Genomic DNA, 21,269 nt, shown 5'->3' on the forward strand with positions numbered 1-21,269 from the left:
ACCTCAAGTTCCCGTTCGTGGAGCTCCCACGGGATGAAGTGAAGCTAGGAGCTCGGCTTCCTTCAAACAAGAACTGATGACATCATAGCATGTGTCTGGCCATCGTTCTCTGGGTGAGGATATGACTGTACCTCACACTCCTCAGTCATGTTTCCAAGGTCCAAGAGTGATTATGAGAGAAGAAAGATGCTAAAGAGGAATAGGAAGCCTTACTTCCACAATACCTTGCCTTGGTTATGGTTTTACTGATGTGAACAGACACCATGACCAAGGCAACTCCTATAAAGGACAATGTTTAATAGGGGCTGTCTTATAGATTCAGAGGTTCAGTCCATGATCATCAAGGTGAGAGCATGGCAGCATCCAGGCAGATGTTGGGGCTGGAGGAGCTGAGAGCTCTACATCTTGTTCCAAAGGCAGCTAGAAGACTGGCTTCTAGGCAGCTAGGATGAAAGTCTTAAAGCCCAAGCCCACAGTGACACACTTCTTCCAACAAGGCCACACCTAGTCCAAAAAGGCCACACCTCCAAATAGTACCACTCCCAGGGTCAAGCATATTCAAACCACCACACAGAAACCACCAACATCAGAAAATAATCAGAGTCTATCAGTCAGATTTGATGTGCTAATTTTTACTGATTTCTTAGTCAATAAGAAATTGACTTCACCTTCACTTTTCTTTGCCAAAAGTTGAAGGGTTCTTAGTGGTTCTGTGGGAAACTAACTTTCAGTACTTTAGTAGAAGTCATGGCAACTAAGGAGAAAAGAAAATGTGATCCTCCAAGGACACTGATGTCTTAAATGCTTACTGTAGTTCACACTTGCTAATGGGTCCTATTATAAATGCCTCATCACTGCTAGAAGAACCCTGGAGAGCTTAAGGGGACTTTAAAGGACAAATGGAGAGATGGAGAGAAGACAAGGGAATGTGGCAAGTAATAAACTAGGATTTTTCAATAAGAATCGATAAGAAAACTTGATTGCCTGTTCCTCCACCCCAGGGAAGACAAAAACCAAAGAACAAAAAGAAAAAGCTAGAACCCAAACCAACCCAAACAAATGAACAAAAAACCCACACAAACAACAAATCTCAGAGAATCCCCAGGATTCACATACACAGAAAGTAAACACAAACTGCTCAGCTATTAACTTATACTTACTATTTGAGTCTGACCAGTAACTCAGTTCTGTGTAAGAACCCCATGCAGATCATTCACCCAGGTTACCAGTGAGAAAGCAGACATGCTCACACTGGAACACACTCCTGCTCAGGAGGCCAAGCTTCTTCCCTTGGAGTCCTTTCTGACCCAGAATTTTTAAAAACTAAGAGGAAGCAGGGTGTCCCTGGTACTCACCCAGAGGGTGAAATTGAAAGGTCAAATGAGAGTCATGGCAGGCTCAAATGCTATAAAGATCACAGTTGTCATTGGCCTATGAGTTTAGAAACCTAGGGGACCAAGAAGCCAGAGTTAACTGGCCTAAGTCTTTTAAGCAGAGCACTCTCTATTTTCTGTTGGCTCCTGCAGGTGAGCTTGTGAGCAAACAATACTTTATACTACTAGATACATAGAGTCCCTTCATTGTCAGGAATTGGTGGACAACTAGAAGGAAGGGACACCTATTATGAAGGGGTAAGAAAGTATATAGTCCACAGATCATCCAGTTCAATGATGTATGAGGGCATTTGCATGACTGAAACACTAGACAATGAATCTGGTATGGAAATCCCTGTCAGCTCCCACTTACTGTGGAGAGGCTCAGAAACTTTGAGGTATGTTAATACCTTTGAACAGTGGGACATCTTTCAAGCCATCTATTAAGATGGAATTTCTTAAGGCCTCAAGATGAGGGCAGGCTGGCCCTTTTTTTGTGGACAGCGATAGCTGGCACTGTCTATATGCCTGTCACCATGTAAAACTGAGTGGTGCTTCAGCAATTGTCAGAGGGACATAGTGTTCTGCCCCATGCTAATCTATAACAGATATAAAACCTATGTGTTGAACAACAGAAAATAGACTGGGGCATGGAAGAAATGTTTCTAGGGTAATATTCAGAAATATAACCAAAAAGCATTGTTAATGTCAACATGGCATTTTGTATCAGAAGTGGGGTTTCCTGTTTTATACCTTGAGCTTGCAACACCTCAAGAGTTGATTAGATACATGGAGAGGTTGTTAGGTCATGGTTTGCAAGCATGGACTATATAGCTAGGAGGCTGGGTGGAGATCTGGGTACTGCCTGTTGCTTTCCATGTAATCACAGGAAAAAGCTAATGAGTACACTTGCCTTCTCCTCAGAAGCGAAAAGCAGGGGCAATGACTTACCCCTGAGAGCTTAGAACAGTGACTGACACAAAGAGAATAATAGATGATTTAGAGACATTTGTAAAATTACAAGGCTGTTACAAAAGAAAAAGTATCCCCACAGAGAGGCTACCTCCTTAGTAAAGAATTTAAAAGAACTTTATAAAAGACCTGGCTCCCCATATCATAACTAAAACAACAGCAAACCTCAAGCTGGCTGTACTGGCTGGTTTTGTGTGTCAACTTGACAAAGGCTGGAGTTATCACAGAGAAAGGAGCTTCAGTTGTGGAAGTGCCTCCATGAAATCCAACTGTGGGACATTTTCTCAGTTGATGATCAAGGGGGGAGGGCCCTTTGTGGGTGGTGCCATCCCTGGACTGGAAGTCTTGGGTTCTATAAGAGAGCAAGCTGAGCAAGCCAGGGGAAGCAAGCCAGTAAGGAACATCTCTCCATGGCCTCTGCATCAGCTCCTGCTTCCTGACCTGCTTGAGTTCCAGTCCTGACTTCCTTTGGTGATAAACAGCAATGTGGAAGTGTAAGCTGAATAAACCCTTTCCTCCCCGACTTTCTTCTTCGTCATGATATTTGTGCAGAAATAGAAACCCTGATTAAGACACTGGCCTCTAGATTGTGCAAAAGCAGCCAATGCTTCCTCTTTTGTTCAGGGCATCAGCAAGCAATTCCCCTGGAAATCACAGCATCTGCCTGTGGTGAAAATTCGGAGTTGGGTAGGGGTGTAAATCCCTGGGCATCTTCAGGGGACTCAAGACAGGAAGCACTCTTGCAGGGCAGAGAGGCCTAAAGCACAGAGAGGTATCCTCAGGCTGTGGAGAGCTCAGTGGTTAGGCATCCCTACACCAAGGCTGCTTCCCAAGTGGAAAGGCAGAGCCACTGCTTGGGAGCTGAGGGTAGGCTGGGCATGTGGATGGAAAAGTACTGGAAGCAGGTGGACAAAAGCAGGGATGGGCATAGACAGAGGGACTGAGCCCTGGGATAGGACAGAGCTGGTTGTCGACCAAGAGCTGCCAGTAGAGGTGACAGTAGCTGCCTGTTCAGTGGTTTCTTACAAACTGTATCCTCCTACCCACACCAAAAACTGTGTGGCACTTGTTCTGGCTCATCCCCGACTTCAGATTTAGAACAAAGGATACATCTGAACTCTCCGAGCTCTGACGGGACACTGAGTTCTGTGTTTTGCAGAGTGATGCCAAGAAATAAAAAAAAAAATTAAAAAGAGGCTCCTAACTGACAAAATAAGCAACAGTTGGGAGGGAGAGAGGGAGGGAAAAAGGGAGGAAGGGAGGGAGGGAGAGAGGGAGGGAGGGAGGGAGGGAGGGCAGTTGCATCTGGCCGCCTCTGACCCAGATATCCTTGAGCAAGCCTCCTCCTGGGGACCAATAGCACAGTGCTGCTTCTCTGATCCCTGTGACTCACTCAGACTCAGGCACATTCCTATTTCTAGCTGCAGGACACAGGGAGGCACTCTGGTCTTTTCCTTCCAGGGGCTTCCATGTTCTCCTGTGATTTCACTACAACACTGGAATTACATTAAGGTTTGTTTTTCCCTCCACAAGGAGGGGCTCTCCTCCTCAGCTTCCTACCATGGCTGTGCCAGAGACCATGGGGGTAATGTTGCAAGAACCCCGGTCTCAGCCTTGGGTCCTTTCCTGGTGGATCTCTGGTTTATATTTATAACGATCTCATTTTAATTAAGTGATAAAACCTCAATGCTTCTACCATGCTAGCTACCTGTAGGAGACCCATCAGCCACATGTGTTCAGAAGCCACTGCGCTGGGCGGTGCAGATAAAATGCAGCATGTCTACCAATCTCCTAAAGACCAGAAGGGCAGCAGACACCCTCTGAGGATGCAGTAGCTTTGCCAGTCAGCTGCAGGGCTGGCATTCTGCTGACCTGAGATCAGGGAGAAGACCCAAGGCTCCCTCTGCCAAGAGCAGCCATCATGCCAGGGAATCCGCCAGCCTCACTACATGAGTCACCTCATGTCATCATCCCCATGGCTAACAGGAAGAAATGCCATTAACTGGATTTTTTTCTAGGGGAAGAAGTCTAGAACCTGGGATGAAAGTTTTCCTGGGCCACAGAGCCAGCAAATGCCAGAGCAGGGGTCTCACTGTAAATCAGTCTTTACTCCCCACCCCACCCCGTCTCTTAGGTACCCACCCACACCCTCAGTGATGAGAGCCTTGTTAGCACAGACTCCCACTGGAGTATTACTTCAGCTATTAGGGAATGGGCTCTCTGTCTTGACCAGGATGGGATTTCAGGGATTTGGTCACTACAGAGATCACTGAACACTAAGCTCAGGACCATTTATGTGAAGTCTACCACAGCTCAATAAAAAGGGAAGAAACCATATAATTCACTATGAATTCAAAAGTCCTTCATTTTTTTTCAGATAAATATGTCTTTTTGAGTTTGCCACAAAATTCCAGGTAGGTGCCACCCTCCCAGGGGCCTTTCAGAGGCAACCATGGTTTTGTGCAGTCCACACAAGTAACATGTGTGACCCTGTCCACACCTGGCCTGTTCTAAGCCTGGAAAGTGGCACAAAAGGTTCCTTTGGCTCCCACTGCCTTGACCGTACACCTCACCCTTAAGGGTTCGAAGTCTTTGTTTCCTCTGCTTCCCCTGCCTCCTCAACCCCAAGAGCCAGAGGGAAGACAGCTACACAGGGATTACACTAAGCAAAATGGCTGAGAGTGGCCACCTTTCCCATAGCTGGAAACTCCTTGAAGTCAGAGACTGCATGGATGTTAGTTGCCCTCACTCACCCCAGTGCACAGCTCTCAGTAGTGGACAAAGAGAGAAAACAGAAAAAGAGCAGTAGTGATGCTTAGTGCATTCTGTGGGGGAAGGCACTTGTTTATTTAACTGTGTCATTTGTCTGATCTCATGCTTCTAAAAGTGTCCCCTAGGCCCAGGAAAAGGAAAATCTGAATGGTCACTGAATGCCACTGGCCATTCAGACAGGTCCCAGAGTTGGAGGAAGAAAACTGCAATCCAAGGTCACAGCCGTAGCTTTCTTTCCAACTCCATCCAGTGTCTGTGAGATGTCTCAAGTAAGTGGACTTCGCGGCTTCAAAATGGCCGATCAATAGAAAACCCAGAAAACAAAGCAAAACAGAAATGCCCTGACATGCATTGTCATGTGACAGCCACGTGAATGAGTGACAGGTCTGAACTGACTCCTCAGCCTAGAAGTCCCTCAGAAGATGATCGTGCTACAGGAGCTAAGAGCAGCACAGCCCTGCCACCTGCAGAGGCCTGGGAATTGTGTAAATGATACCCAGGAGGTGTGTGCATGGACGTGCATGCACATGTGTGCTTCGTGGAAATGCTTCCTTTGCACAGCAGTGCTGTATGCACTCTAGTGTAGAGCCCGGCTTGTGGGTCCATTTGCAGATTCAACCTTTGGAAACTAAAGAGCAGAAAATGACCTCATGGAGGAGCTACACAGTGGCCATCTTAAAACGTCAACACAACCAAGCAGACGGCCACCATGTGCCCAGGACCGCAGAACTAGTAGAATGAAGACAGACACACACTGCACAGGGCAGGCGCGTCCGCCAAGTGTGCTTCAGGGCCAAGTGGCGGGGGGCGGGGGGGGGCAAAAAGGGCCCACTCCTGTTCTTAGCAGGAGGAGTCTGAATCACAAATGTCCATGCTGGGCTTCATGCTTAACTCAAAATGGTCTCTTTACCCTTTGCCACATCTTTGATCTGGGCCAATCAGGGCCCTGGTCTCCTTTGGCAACTCACCTTATAGCCTACTAGGTAACATCAGGTCCTGGAAGGCCTGACATAAAGTTAGTAAAGAATTGTGCATCCTCTGAGACAACAAGGTAAAGAGGGGCCTGGTTTTGTTTTGCACATACAGAAAAACAAAACTCTACAAAGTATTTGAATAGAAAACTGAAATTCATTTAACTTAAAAACAGAGTACTAGGGACAGAACCATAAAAGAACGCTAGGTAAGACATTCTGTGAAGAGGTGAGAAACCCTCTCTGATCAGATAAAAAACGTATTTTTGGCCTCTAGGAGTCACTGCAATGTTTGTCTATGAAGGCTGTGGCTGCCACTAAAGATGGAGCCCCTCTAGCAGAGCTCCAGGGTCAGAGGGGACCCTGAGAAAGATGCTCCAGGTGCTCTGGGGTAGTTTCAGTGGTGCTGTCGTGAATCTGAGGGAAGAGGGGAGCTCCAGTCAGACTATCTACGGATGTGACAGCAATGTCTGCCGTGCATGTGGCTGTTTTTCTTTGTATGTGGCCCGGACATCTTCCCTCCTTAGCTTCTGAATCCCAAGGCTTCTCACTACAGTGCGTCAAGAGACGGCTTACCTGTGTAATGACTTGCAAAGGTAACTAAAAGATAAAATCGTTGAAATTAATTGCTGGAAAGTCGGAATTACCTGGGCATGCTTTGAGACCCAGTGGCGGAGGACATTCAGGACTCGATTGGTGGCTGTTCTCCGTATGATGAACTCCTTGTCACATGTTCTCTCATTGTTAAATCCTTTGGAGGCAAAGAAACACACACTGCAGTTAGGGCCTGTCCCCAAGGGTTGGGAAAGGGCATTTATTTTAGGACTCCTGTTACTGAAACTCACAAAATGCTGCACTGTGGCAGGGGGGAAAGGGGCTTCCGAGCTGTGACTCCTGCTTAATTATCACACTCTCCCGCCAGCCCACTGCAGGCCCAGGTGCAATTACATGAATAATGCATGCATATTTATTAAAGGCCAGTGAGGAGAGCTAGCACTCTGCTAACGACACTAACACCTCCATTTATGCCTCTCGAGAGCCACATACAAAGCAAGAGGGAACAATGACAAAAGGACTGTAGCCAGTGTGGAGTATAGCTTCGCTGCAGAGTGATCACGGAGCCAATCCCATTGGGAGCTGGAGGTGGGCTTGCAGGTGAGACAGATAGTCTATTGTTTGTCTGCACACAAACAGTATAGCCGATGCTGGAAAAAGAAGTATTTAAAAGTCGCTTAAAGTATGGATTCCAAATGTTCTCACCTCAGAAAGCTTATAAGTACTTGAAACAATTGCTTGGACGATAGATTTTAATCGACCCACCTTGTAAATGTGTAAAAGCATCTCTTTTATATTCCATAAATAGATAATATTTATGTCATTGTTGTTTGTCAGTTGAAAATAAAATAATTGGAAACAAGAAGACTGCCTGGTTTGAAGTAGCTGTCCTCGAGTTCTGTAAATTATATCTTTTTTTTTGGCGACTGGTCTCCGATGTCCCCCATGTTTCTGACTAATAGTGTTGCTGTGACATTACGCTTGCTAACTGACAAATGTTAAGTGTTTAGCACAAGTCCCTTCACAATAGCAAGAGCTCAGATGTCAGCCATTACTAAAATTCAGTATTTCTCTGGTGTCTTTTTGTGGGGTGGGCAAATACAGTGACCTTGGGCTTTATACATACTGGGCAAGGTTTCTACCTCCAAACTCTCTTCGCAGTGTCTGTGAGTCCCTCTGTGCTGCCACATATGGTCTTAGTCACCTTTCTGCTAGCAATAAAACAGTTCGTACCTCACACCGATTCCACTTTTAAAAATATTCTGTGACCCAACGATCTGTAAAGGCTTGTACTCTGCTCTGCATATGCTTTACAAGAGTGTCTCTGGGTGGCTGCCACGGAACGATATTCATACTTGTTGCTGCTCCGAGTCAGGCACTGTTGCAGGGAAATCATGAATGACTTGCAATTTAACCCTGATGCCCAAGGACAGGAAAAAATTGTTGATCACATGATCAGGCTCCAAGTGTAGAATCTTAAGTAGTTCGGCTTCTTTTACAAGAAGAGCCACTGCATAGGAGAGATGTTATCTCCGTTTACAGATGAGCAATAGGAGAGAGGCATTGCAAATTGGCAAAGGTCCTGGAGCTCACAGTGTCTTTAAACTTAGATTTATCCAGAGAACTCTTAAGCATATCTCATTGCCCAGAGCCAGAGTTTTGGTCCTATGTTTTCTTCACAAATCTGTAAACCAACTTATTTAAAAATGTATTTGTATTAGTTATTTGAAAATTTCAAATAACTATTTTGGTCTTCCTCTATTCCTCCTCCTGACTTTCCATCTGCCTTCAATGTGTTCTCTGTTCTCCCTCTCTGTCTTCCTCTCCCTCCCTGTCTCTCCAGACTCCTGGGTATGGGGCCATCTCCTGAAGTGTGGGACACTACCAGAATCCACACTGTTAAAGGAGGCTCTACCTCCTCCTTCAGCAGTCCTAGAACACTCATGACTAAATTTTTCAAGATCACACTTGGCCCAGTTTTCATGGCAGAGTCTTTGCTGATTACAGTGAATGAGGGTTATTTGGTTAGAAAAATAACTTTTCAACAGGAAACTAGCCTCTTGGTCATTAGGTCCTCTGAAAAGTCTGCAACATACTGTAGTGACCCTGGGAAGGTCTAGATGTGAGATGGAAGGTTTTGGGATTATGAGAAGGAATATGCTCAACATACTATATGTACTTACATGAAGAAGTCCTGTAATTCATGAACAATACACAAGAGAAAGAAAAAAGCAAACCAAACATAGTATGCTCTTTTCCCTAAGTCATTATATCCCTACATGACAATTATGTAGGCCAGTGTTTTGTTGGCTTTTGATTTATTTAATACTTTTAAACCTTCATATGACCTGTTAATGAGGACTGAAACCAGTTTAATGCATTGTGACCAGAATTAAATAAATGAAGAAGATGAGGGCCATCTGTATGTCCATAGTGGTGATGAGTACCCTTTAATGAACTTGTGTGTTTGTACACACATGAGTATATATGTGTGCATGTGTGTATTATGTATGAGTGTATATGTATACATTTATATATGTGTGTGAGTGCATTGTGCATATGTATGTGTGTACACTGTGTGTGAGGTATATGTGTGTTTGAGAGTGTGTGTCTGGGCCTGTATGTGCATCTGCACATGTGTATACATGCATGCATGTATGTGCACATGTATATGGGAACATATGTGGGCATGTGTGTATGTGAATGCATGTGTGTTTGTGCGTATATATGATATGGGTATGAGCATGTGTGTGTCGACTATGCATGTGTGTACATATGTGTGCACATGTGTGTGTATATGTATGCATGTCTGTGTGCATATATACCACATTTACAGCTCCTATGTACTACAGTTATGGCCTATATATACCACAGCTACAGCTCCTGCAAACCACAGCTACAGCTCCTGTGCATGACAACTATTGCTCCATTCTCTGTCCTCCTAGTCTTCTAGGTGTAATCCCATGGTTAGGTCATTATCTTCAGGGAACCTGCTGCATCCCACAAACTGCACAGCACCGTGTGTGCAGGGGAGACATATTCCTCACTCTTACGAGGTTTCTTTCTCTGGAGGGGATGGAGATAACCTTCCAAGCAGTTCAAGATGGAAAATGCAAAGCCCTCAGGTCATGGAGATAAGCAAGGTGCCTACCTTGCCAATCCTCCCCCTCACGACCTTCAAATTAATGCTCCTTTTCTGTAGGGTATGTACAGACTATCTTTCTAAGAATGAAGCAATAATGTGTGTTATGCCACAATCTAATAAAGGAAACAGACCAATGCAGACAAGCAGAGGATGTGCACACACGCCACACTGAACATTAGTGTAACAGCGAGTCTGTGAGTGACAGTCTTCAGAGATGATGGCTCAGAGAGGTGGGCACTTGCTGTGGGAACCACTGGTGCATACAGTTATGTACATTTTAATGCACTGTCAGCAGTTGTGGGGTGACAAGGGACTGAAACTCAACGCAGGGAGCAGGAGAAAGTGAATTGCGATTTTTATATACATGGAGTAGCTCTTGGCTCAGATCTCATTTCACTTATGCAAGGCCTGTAATGACATTTGCATTTCTTTTCTCTCCAATTCTGCTCTCATTTCCAGGTAGCCAACTGAGGAACATCCTGCCACCCTTACCAGAGCAGTTCCCAGCACACAGAGGATGACTGTTCTGGTAACTCCTGCTGAAGGGAGGGGGGCATTGTGTATTAGAAGCCCTCAAACATGTCCTTGCATTTGCTGACAAACCATGTTGTCCATCTCCTATGATCTCAGCATTATAATGCAGGTCTGCGGAAGGCAAGGTGTCAATCAAAGCAGAGCTTTATAATGTGAAGGGGCAGCTTCTAGATGTCTCTTAAGAACACACAAATGGAACAGTAAGCATACAGCAGACTGAGGTTTGTCTGTCTTTTTTTTTTTAACTCTTGTATTATGTGTTCTTATCCTTCAGTTTTTAAATCCTTACTTGGGTTAATCAGAAGTCTTCTCTTCCCCATGTGCTATTAACTGTAGCAATGCTGGAACATGGTCCAAGAACATGTGAGAATTCTGAGTGCTTGTAAGAAAACTAGAGTCCTGTGACCTCCGTTTCTTCAAAACATAAAATTTGGACTTGCAATGGGCTTTTGTGCCCCTTCCACGTGTAGCATATAGGAGCGAGTTTACTTCAGATCACACATCACACTTGGCTATTGGTATTTGTTGATATGCCTCTGTGGAAAACCGTGTTTTCACCATGCGCAGCTTGCCTGCCACAGGCAGCTTGTCCTTGTGATTGGACACTTTACTCATGGGAGTCATCTTAATACCCAGAGGATAAACTGTCTGATGCTCTGAATAAAGCTGGCTAGTGCATGAGACTTTAGTCCACCTCACTTATCAGCTCCATTCTCCCAGGCCCCACCACCTCCAGAGTGACAGACATAGCAAGAACAAACTGAGGAAAAGAACCTCAGCAGGTCTGTCATTATTTGTGATAAAAATATACATGGAGTATGTGGGAATCAATATGTCATTGCTTTCATCTCTCAAGAAAATCAGTAACAAAAATTGAATTTGTCAACTGAATTGCTTTTATGGATTGTTTTTTTTAAAAAAAATAAATGCTTTAAATTTCCCAAAGGAGTGACTGTACATTGAGTTTAAATGGATTAAAAATCATTTAGTATTACCTCTTTTACTTTTCATGAGTCCACAGATGTATTCCTCATTCTTTGTAGATAAGGAAACCAAAGCTTACAGAAGTCCTTTAGCCACCTAAGGTGACAGTCAATCGAATGAGAAGCAAGATATGTTACCAGTTCTTCCCATTGACACATCCTACCTAGGTGCCTGTTCATAAGGAGTAGACTGGCTCCGGCTGGGTGACGTCATTTCCAGAATGGGTATAGACAGGAGGGGCTGGGTACATGCACATTAATTATCATTGCACTGACTCATGGGCCCCTGGCCACAAGGTGGGCCCTGGATTAATGGCTGCTGGAAGTACATAAGTGTGACAAACGAATGCAGTCACTGTAGAAATAAAAATTTCTTCTGGGAAGACAGGATTAGACACTTCAGGTTTCTTAACTCCAATGACTCCAGCAGCTTTGGACGACCTGCCCCCACCTCCGCTTATCCCCAAAGACAGTAGGCTAACCTGCATGCTTCCTCACTCCATTCTCCCATGCTCAGCAGACCTCACCACTGTGGCCAGCAGATTGACCCCATCTCTAACAGGACACAGGGGAGACCTTAGTTCTTCTTGTGTTTCCTTTGGGGGGGGGGGTGGTTTCTCAAGACAGGGTTTCTCTGTATAGCCATGGCTATCCCAGAACTCACTCTGCAGACCAAGTTGGCCTTAAACTCAGATTTGCCTGTCTCTGCCTCCCGACTGCTGGAATTAAAGGTGTGTGCCATCACCAACTGGCTTTAGTTCTCCTTCCTTTAATGTCTGTAGTTTCATCCTCACTCTTGTCCCTTACCTCTGGGTACTGCAGGAAGACATGGTGGGAAGAACGAGTTGGAAGGGGATCTTTGAGTATCTGCATCGCACTAGGGAAAGTCTGTTTTCCTCCCAGCACCTCAGTTTCCTCTTTACATAAGAAGATGCCTCCAAGGTCTCTTCCTTCATTTCCTCTTGACTAGCGTCTAGCCTCTGATCATGGGTCTGTACTCTCCTTCACCTTTCTAGTCCTGTTCTTCTTGTAGAAACTCAATCTCCACGGGTCCTTCCATCTGCTTTCAGAGGCCCCCACTTACTATGATTCCTTCATGGGTGACAGTGACATATGTGAGTTTCCTGCTTCCCCTAGGCCTTCCTAAGGACATTGTAGGCAGGCAACTAGGCACTTAGGCAGTAGGTACATCTAAGATAGCCAAGCAATACTAATTCCATACTAATTCCATCCAGCTACATCCATGGGATTATATAGGGTCCCTTAGCTGAAATAGACCAAAATCATATCTCCTGTGTGCAAAGTTTAAAGACTATGAGATTTGTAGGAAAGTGTCAGGTCAGGGTATAAGGCAGGATGGTAGGCCTCCTGAGGCTCAAGACAAGAAGCAAAGAGGTATCTGAACTGGATAAGACCCAGCTATGGGGAAGCTGTTTCTCATATGGCCCAAGCAAGTTAACAGAGGTCCACTCTACTCATGCAAGTTGGCTTTGAAGAGAAGGAGCCTCACAGGTATAATACTGGATATGTACTTGGGATTCTGGGTTATATTTTTATCTCCTTTCAAACAGATGGCCTTATACACAATAGGTCTCAGCCAACCTATTTAATTGCTTTTATTTTGTTAAACCTTAAGGTTTTCTTGTTTTGTCTTTTTTTTTTAAATTCACTTAAATGCTTTTATTTATTAGAAGGCCATGGCATTTCCTCAGTCAAGAGATCCCTGAACCTCCCTGCTTTCGAATTTACCACACTTCTTCCCATCCCCTCATCCCCAGGGCCTGTAACTGCAAGATTCTGTGAAGTGCTTTCAACTTAGCAGCTAAGAACTCTGAAGACATGCTGGTGCATAGCTGAGAAGCCTACAAGCCCATAGAAACTCCCCCCACACCAAGGGCAGTGTCACACTGGCCTCATCCTCAGGCTGTTCCCCCCATCCTGTTTACCTACAGACTGGCTGTGGCCATCTTCCATGTATCCACAGAGTGCTTCAGACAGTAGGAGATACAGAATTGTATCATTTTATTGGCAAATGGCTGTTCAGGATTTACTTCTGCAAGCTCAACATGGATTACAAGAATTTTTTTTTTTTTTTTTGCACAGGTAGTTGAGAGCTTCACACTGCTCTTTTGTGCTCACCCTACACCTTTACCTCATGTACAGAGAAATCTACCTCTTGCAAAGGGATCTCATCATCCTTCCCCAGAACACATGCCCTGTGCATCAACCCAACACACATTAACTCTTGTGCAAATGCCAGGAGGCTCCAGAGGTGCCCCAAGGATTCTACTCATTAAGTCTGTGTTGCTGTCACTATTCATTAGACGAGAGAGCCCTTTCATAAACCACAAATTCTGCAAGTGTTTTCTACTTAACTTCCCAAGAAGTGATTCAACTGTCTAGAAATGATTTGACAGTCTACCAGGTATTTTTACAATTTTTCCCTACCAAATCAAAGTATTTGATTTATATAAGTATGAATTAATGAACTATATTCACTGTTGAACTTCATCATTTCTAAAACATACTGATTCCTAATTTTTAATCAGTTTTGAGGACAAAGACTTGAATAATTACAGTAAATAAGTGTAATTGAGTTTAAAAAAAATAACTTTCCAAGAGCAGACCAGCGTCTTGGAGTAGAGATCTGTAAAATGCGGGAGTCACCTGGGGAGGGAGGGAGATGATGCTGAGGGATGCAGCATCTCATAGGAAGATGGCCTTTGTGCTCTTCTCTCAAATTTAAGTCTGCGACTCTGTCTTTATTTTGAGAGTAGGATACCTGTGGGTTAAAAGGTCTTGTGCAGATACCAAACTGAAGGCACCACTCCTTAAAGAGTTCAAATATTACGATTATGATTATCTAATAGCTATCGTTATTCGATGCCTGCTTCCGCAAGGACCTCAGCTTTCCTTCACACATGCAATTGATGATATGTACTCTGGGCCTCGGGGACTCAACTCTAAAATTTGTATTTTCCAGGCCTTCCTACAACTCAGGTCCTGAATGAAATAAATCGCTACAATGGGTTTTTTTTTTTCTGTCACTGCACCATTGTGTCTGGCAGACATGGTCCCAGAGGGCAGAACCCTCCTACAGCACTGCAGCATCCTGGTGTAGGAGTCACAGGGCAGCATTAGTAGTTAAGTCAATATCATACATGGTGTCAACAGCTTGCTTCATACAGTGATGCACAGATTCCCAGTCTACATGCTCCCTCACCTCACTCCTCCATGTCCTGAGCAGAGGTGGCTAGTTCTGCACGCTGTTCAGAAGTGATTCCTGAGATCTGAGTGGGAAACCTCCTCCTCCAGCCTTTCTTCCTAGGTACCTACTTCTCTGTAACAACTATCCTCCCCAGGAATTAGCTACTTTCTTCCCTGACACCAACTGTTATGGATAAAACTAAGTAACTGTCCAGTGTCAAACGCCTAGCAACCAGCCGATGACACAATATTTGCATTTCAAAACCAATAGGTGCCATTCTTGTCAGATGCCAGAGGCAGTTGCCTAACAAGCCTTGGCATTTTGTTATAATAACACATTCCATCTAGATGTACTAGTCCTAGAATGTTCTTCTGTTGTGTGTTATAGAAGGAAGCCTGACTTCCAAGACATCTGTATAATTTCCACTTGAGTGCTAAGAGATCCTCTCCAGCTATGAAGTTCTCAAGAAACTTAGCAAATGATTAAACTCTAGACTTGTTAATAGCATATCCTATTCAGGTGTCCATAACTGAGTTGGAGGAAGTATTCACTATAGGGGTGGGCGTTGAGACCCTCTTCCTAGTCACCCGAGGACAGTCTGCCCCTGGCTTCCTTTGGATGAAGATGCAGAACTCTCAGCTCCTTCTGTGCCACACCTGCCTAGAAGATACCATGCTCCTGCCTTGATGATAATGGACTGAACCTCTGAACTGTAAGCCAGCCCCAAGTAAAGCTGTCCTTGTAAGAGTTGCCTTGGCCATGGTGTCTGTTCACAGCTAGGATTCATAAACCCTAACTAAGACAAGCCATATTACATACCACAGTTGGCCACTCATAAGAACTTATTCTACTCACAAGAGCTTACTCTCCTTTCCTCTGAAATTCTTTCTGAGGAAGAAGTCAAATAAAATTTACAGATCTCAGCTATGGCAAGAGCCCCATTTACTCACTGTGATCAATTCTGTCACCACCAAGATAGTTTTCAATACCATAAGAGCCTGCCTTGGAATCAGAAATGCCAGTAGTTCTATATGTCCCTAATTGACTCCTTTAGTAAGATGCACAAGGCAATTATGGAATAATCCCAAGAAGGTATTAGATTGAGTCTTGGACCTATCTAAGGCTCAGATCTCTTGTATGAATGCTGAAAACTGGCATACATCAATGCTCATCTCAGCATAAAATGATTCTCAAAATGTATGGGTAGTGCCTTAAGTGTTGGATAATTAGCCTAGTCTATTTTGTACGCAATAAGACCTCTAATTGAAGACAGAAAGAAAATGCACACAATTAAAAGCTCCGTTCTTATCCACCTCCCAAATCATGAGCCTTGCCACTTGATTGGAGATGGTGCTGAACTGAGCATGCTACAAAGCTGTTTTCAGAGTTCTAGCCAAGGTTTTCCTTCCAGTGGCATTCCTGAGGGAGAACTGAAAGTAAATCTCCTAACTTGCTTCAACCTTTGCTTTGAACACAAGGTCAGCAATCTAAGCATTACAATGTCCTAGACAATGCTCTCAAATCAGACACAACAGTCATCAAAAATAAGTTTTCATATGAAGGTAAAAATACTAGTGTTCTCTATGTCTGTAAACAACAGGAATAGGAAAAAGTGAACTACATGTTTGATGAGGCGTCATTTACACTCAAAGATATTCACCCACCATCAGTATGTTCACCGATGACAAGTAAGCTCATTGCAATTGTAACCACAAGCCAGTCACAGAGCATTCTGACCACCCCAAAAGTGCTCTTATTCCAAACTTCACTCCACCTTTGCTGCTAACCCCAATTCAGGCAAACAATTCTTGGCCTTGTGTCTTTATAGAGTTATTCATTCTGGACATTTCAAATGGAGAGATCTCATCATATTTACTTCCATTATTCATTTCTGCATTAATACCACAGTGTTTTCAAAATGTATAATTTATAATTTCACCCCTTTTCACATTTTGCTTATTAATTTAGTATGGATATTGGAGGTCATATGCACATGAAAATCTGAGTGCATCTTGCAGACATTGGTTCTCTCTTTATGTGGTCCCCCAGAATCGTCAGGATTGGTGGTAGGTGCCTTCACCCTCTGAGCTATCTCACCATCTCACTGGCACTGTGAGTTCAGTGAAACCCATTAAAAGCAAAAGTCTTCCTTAAAGGCACTCTTTCATTGGGTGGGATACTCTCTAGATTCCTAGTAGGCTGAATTAGTGGATAGTGCTGTTTAAGACCTTCATAGCGTGTTCATCTGTGTAGTGTGTAGTTGAACATTTTAAAACTATTAGAGAATAGTACAGGTGGGCACATCCCTAATCCAAAAATCTAAAATACTACAAAATCAAAGAAAAATTGAGTGTCAACAGGATATTTTAAAAGGTCCCTTTTTTTTTTTTTTTTAGTATTTCAGATTGTGATTGTTTAAGAGTGGGTGGGTGTTTAGCTGGGAAATTCTGTGCAAACATTTCCAACTCTAAAGGCTTGGAAGTATCTCTGGCCCCAAGGGTGTTGGGCAAGGGTTACTCAGCTGTATTTAAATTAACAACCAGCATCGACAAAATAATTATTTGTTCTTTTAGTGGTCAGTTTGGGGTTCTTTTTATTAGATGCAGTTACAACAAATGTATCTTCCTGACTACCTTCAGACATTATTAGGACACCCTTCTTTGCCTTTAGTAACTTTAGAAAGGGTCTTAAATTCTGTCAGATATTAGAGCCATTTCAGCCGGTTATAATCAAACTTTGCATAAAATGTTTCTCCATTCTATTTCTTCTAAATGAAGCTCTGTTTCATATACAACATGCAGTTAGCCTGCACACTTCTAATGCTTTGACAATTTCTATCTTTTTGTTTTCATGGTTCATCATTTAAAATTTAATGGAATTTAGTATGATTGGGTTTGAATGCAAGTTCATGGCTGTATTTATTTATTTACTTATTTACCTACCATTTTCTGTTGCCACTGAAACAAATATGCAAATATTCCCCAATCTGGAAATTTTGAGCTATTTCTTGTCCCAGATTTGTTAAATAGAAGATGGGGTAAAAAAGTCATCAAATTTTACCTATTGTAACCTTGTGAGTTACAATATTAACTAATCCAAAAAGATATAGCATTGACACAATAGTGCCATAAAAGTCATGAAAGCAACCAAAAACTTTCCAATTTAGACTTCAGGCTCTTCTACAGGATGGAACCCATGGCTGGTACAGTTAAATTGGATTGAAACCTGTAGCTGGGGAGGCCATATACTCAAGGAAAGAATCTACTACTAACATTTTGTTAAATGGACATAATATTAAATTATCTTTTGAATGCTCACCCTTATAACCACAGATTAACACAGCTTTTGGCCCTCATCAGAGAAGCTTCCCTTTGTAGGTAACAGAGGATAATACAGAGACCCACAACCGAAGCAACTGCTGAGAATAAGTGAGTGTGATGTATGCAGTTCTAAATGGAACATCTATGTCACATTCTCCCTTTCCTCTCTCCCTGAGGCCCAGGAAGCATTGCAGTACAGGAGAAAGAAAGAATTCAGGAGCCAGAAGAGCGAAAAGACAGCTGTAAAATAGTGTCTTCTAGACACGATAGGGTCATTCGAAACATGAACCCACATTAGCTGTGTTTGCTGCACGTGATCAGGTCAGTCAATATTCAGTCATGACATGGAGAAGGTTTCTTGAGGCCTCACCCTGAGCTGAGGATCTAGAGCCAGCTGACAGCTACTGCAGGAGAGATAAGTCATTTTTCCTGAAGGCTGTGGTTCCTTGTAGGTTGTCCATATTTCAATGGATGGGCCTAGACCCATGTTCATATAGAAAGTACTAATTTGAGTCAGTAGATTATTAAAAAACAAAATAAAACAAAAAAGGATATGATGTTAGAGTGGGAGGTGAGAGGGATGAGTAGGAGATGGGTAGTGTGGAATGGAAATGACTGTACCGTTATTTTTAAAATTTTGGCAACCTGATACAGTCCAGGGTCATCTGGGAAGATGAAATTTCAAATGAGAACATTCCTCCATTAGATTGGCCTAGGGACAAGTCTGTGAGTCATTTTCCTAATTAGTGATTGCTGTGGGAGAGCCTGTTCACTGTGGTGAAGGCATCCCTGGGCAGGTGGTTCTGGACTGTATCAGAAAGCAAGCTGAGCAAACCATGAGAGGTAAGCCAGTAATCAGTGTTCCCCCATGGTCTTTTGCTTCAGTTCCTGCCTTGAGTTCCTGCCTTAGCTTTCCCTGATGTTGGATCTGTCTATTTGGACTTATTGGCCAAACAAACCCCTTTCTCACAAGTTGCTTTTGCTCATGGTATTAGTCACAGTGGTAGAAACCAAAGGCAATGATCAAAATATATTCTGTACATGCATGAATTTTTCAAAAAATGAATAGAATTTTATTAATGAACAATTAGCTCTGGTAAAATATGTCATTTCATCAAATTTAACAGCTTAAAGTTACCCTGCAGTACTAGAGGACAAAAGTTTACTACCCTACTCACTGGGTTGAAAGCAAAGGCATCACCTTTATGTAAACTATAAGAAATACTCCACTTTCTTGCCTTTTCTTGTTTCTGAGTTCCGCCTTCACTCCTTGGCTCCAAGCCTCTTCAATGCCATCTATGGCTGGTTAGATCTTTTCACACTGAGTGACTCTGAGCTTAACCTATCTGTGGTTAGAGTCCTTGGGAGTATATGAGGCCTGTCTGAAAAGTCCAGAATAATCTTACTCTGTAAAGATGGACTGATTAACAACAACCTGTCTTAGGCTGCAGCTTTAATTCCCTTTCCCATCTAAGGCAGCATATCCTCAGATGACATCAGTCAGTTCATAGATGTGTTACAGGAAGGGCAAGAGGAAGGTGACATGGTTCGCTCATCATGATTTCGAAGGCTATCTTGTTCTGTCATTGATCTTTCACAACATTTTTCTGGGTTAAATATTTTGTAATGTAGCATTTTAATTCTATTTCCCTTGTTAAGAATTGCAGTTTCATGCCTCCACCAGAGTATCACCACTTCTGGTTAGGTTAGCTTTGTTTTTTGATGTCCCTGTTTGTCACTAGGATTGCTAACATTTCTGACAATACACAATAGCCTGAGTTTGTTCCTTTTGCCATCCAGTTATCTCTGGTGTTAGATGTTCTTGCTGTCTCTGGCTGGAGCTAGTTCCTCCTTGTGGGTCTGTAAGCCTGTGCCAGCACTCCTGAGAGAGCAGCTCTCTCCTGGCAGAACTTGTGTACAGAGGGCTCTGGAAAGAGCCCGTGCTCTGGGTGCAGATGGCGACCGGAAGGATCCTGTCCCAGCTGCTCCACTGTTTTTTTGTGCCCCGTGTGCTCCTCGTGCTCCACGCCGGACAGTTATTGGAGAGAAAGTGGCTATCTCATCTCTGAGCCCAGGAGCGAAGGCACTCGTGGGGAGAACAGGTCTCTCTCCTGGCGGGACCCAGCACAGCGGGCTGTGGATCAGCCTCAGCTCGAAGGTGCAGATGGAGGAGCAGAAGGATCCTCCTGAGTTTGTCCCATAACCAGCTGTGTTACTTTTCTGTTTCTATGATCAAACACCATGACCATGGCAACTTATAAAAGGAAGGGTTTGTTTTGGGTATCTTAACCTCAAATTTGATGCTGAACCCAACAAACATCCCAACTGGTCTCTGGATCCGCAGAAAATCTAAACTAGCATTTCTAAGCCCAAGTCATTCCATGTGATCTTGTCTTTGGCAACGATAATGTATATAAGATAGAGTCACGAAAATGTGTGACTTTTTCAAGACAGAAGGTGGGAAACACATTTTTCAGGTTATTAATATGTCAGTTTGTGAACTGGCCTTCATGAACTAAGAATCCCATATTTTCCTTTGGCCTCTATACAGAATAGAGGCCAGACGATATCTTCTGACTCACAGTACATCCAGGGATCTGCCTCATGCCTTTCCAAAATAATAGGAGGCTACGTTTTGCCAAAGGTGAAAGGATTATACCACACCAGCTCATCTTTGAAGAATATGTAGCTCACTGGCTTTGTTTCTTCCTATTTCCTGCCAACAGTTAACACCTGGCTAATTGTGAACTAAGATCATTGGTATAAACTTAACCTCCTCTTTCTCATCTTGGTCTCTATCACTCTTCTTGATGCTGTAATATCTACACAGTCCATCAAAAGTGCTGGGCAGTGGTGGTGCACGCCTTTAATCCCAGCACTTGGGAGGCAGAAGCAGGTGGATTTCTGAATTAGAGGTCAGCCTGGTCTACAGAGTAAGTTCCAGGAAAGCCAGGGCTACACAGAGAAACCCTGTCTCGAAAAATCCAAAAAAACAAACCAAAACAAAACAAAAAATCCTCCCTTTCTTCTCTGACTAGTTCTAGAATCTTCCACCATTACTAATGCATACATCTACTAACATGCCTCTTGGCTCATCTCTCCCAATTATCTGCCATATACACAGAGTCAATTGTGATGAATATTATTATATACCACATATTCATTTAACAATATGATTTCTAGGTAACCTGACTGTGCCCAGAACTTACACTGCTTTCACTGGGTTGCCACTGGGATAACACCTCAGATAATCATCCTCCCTTTTTAAGTTATATTACTAATAATGAATTGCCCATGTAAACGTCATAGTGGTGTATATGTGTTTGGGTGTATATGTGTGTGTGTGTGTGTGTGTGTGTACATATTCACCCAAGCACATAAGTGAGTCACAAGGAGATACAAAGAGTAAATGAATCATGGGGAAATACATTGATTT

At 43.4% G+C, this 21,269-nt stretch overlaps 1 protein-coding gene across 4 annotated transcripts in view; it reads right to left on the bottom strand.

Annotated features, from left to right (window-relative positions):
* The window catches only part of Rasgrf2 (Ras protein specific guanine nucleotide releasing factor 2), a 232,163-nt gene that overhangs the window by 42,816 nt on the left and 168,078 nt on the right, over positions 1-21,269 (bottom strand). For all 4 annotated transcript variants that reach the window (XM_031359985.1, XM_031359984.1, XM_031359983.1 and 1 more), the window contains exon 18: positions 6,736-6,839. In XM_031359985.1, coding sequence (XP_031215845.1) covers positions 6,736-6,839 — 104 coding nt within the window. The remainder of the gene's footprint in view (positions 1-6,735; positions 6,840-21,269) is intronic.

The sequence above is a fragment of the Mastomys coucha genome, unplaced genomic scaffold (assembly GCF_008632895.1).
Source record: "Mastomys coucha isolate ucsf_1 unplaced genomic scaffold, UCSF_Mcou_1 pScaffold8, whole genome shotgun sequence".
Taxonomy (NCBI): Eukaryota; Metazoa; Chordata; class Mammalia; order Rodentia; family Muridae; genus Mastomys; species Mastomys coucha.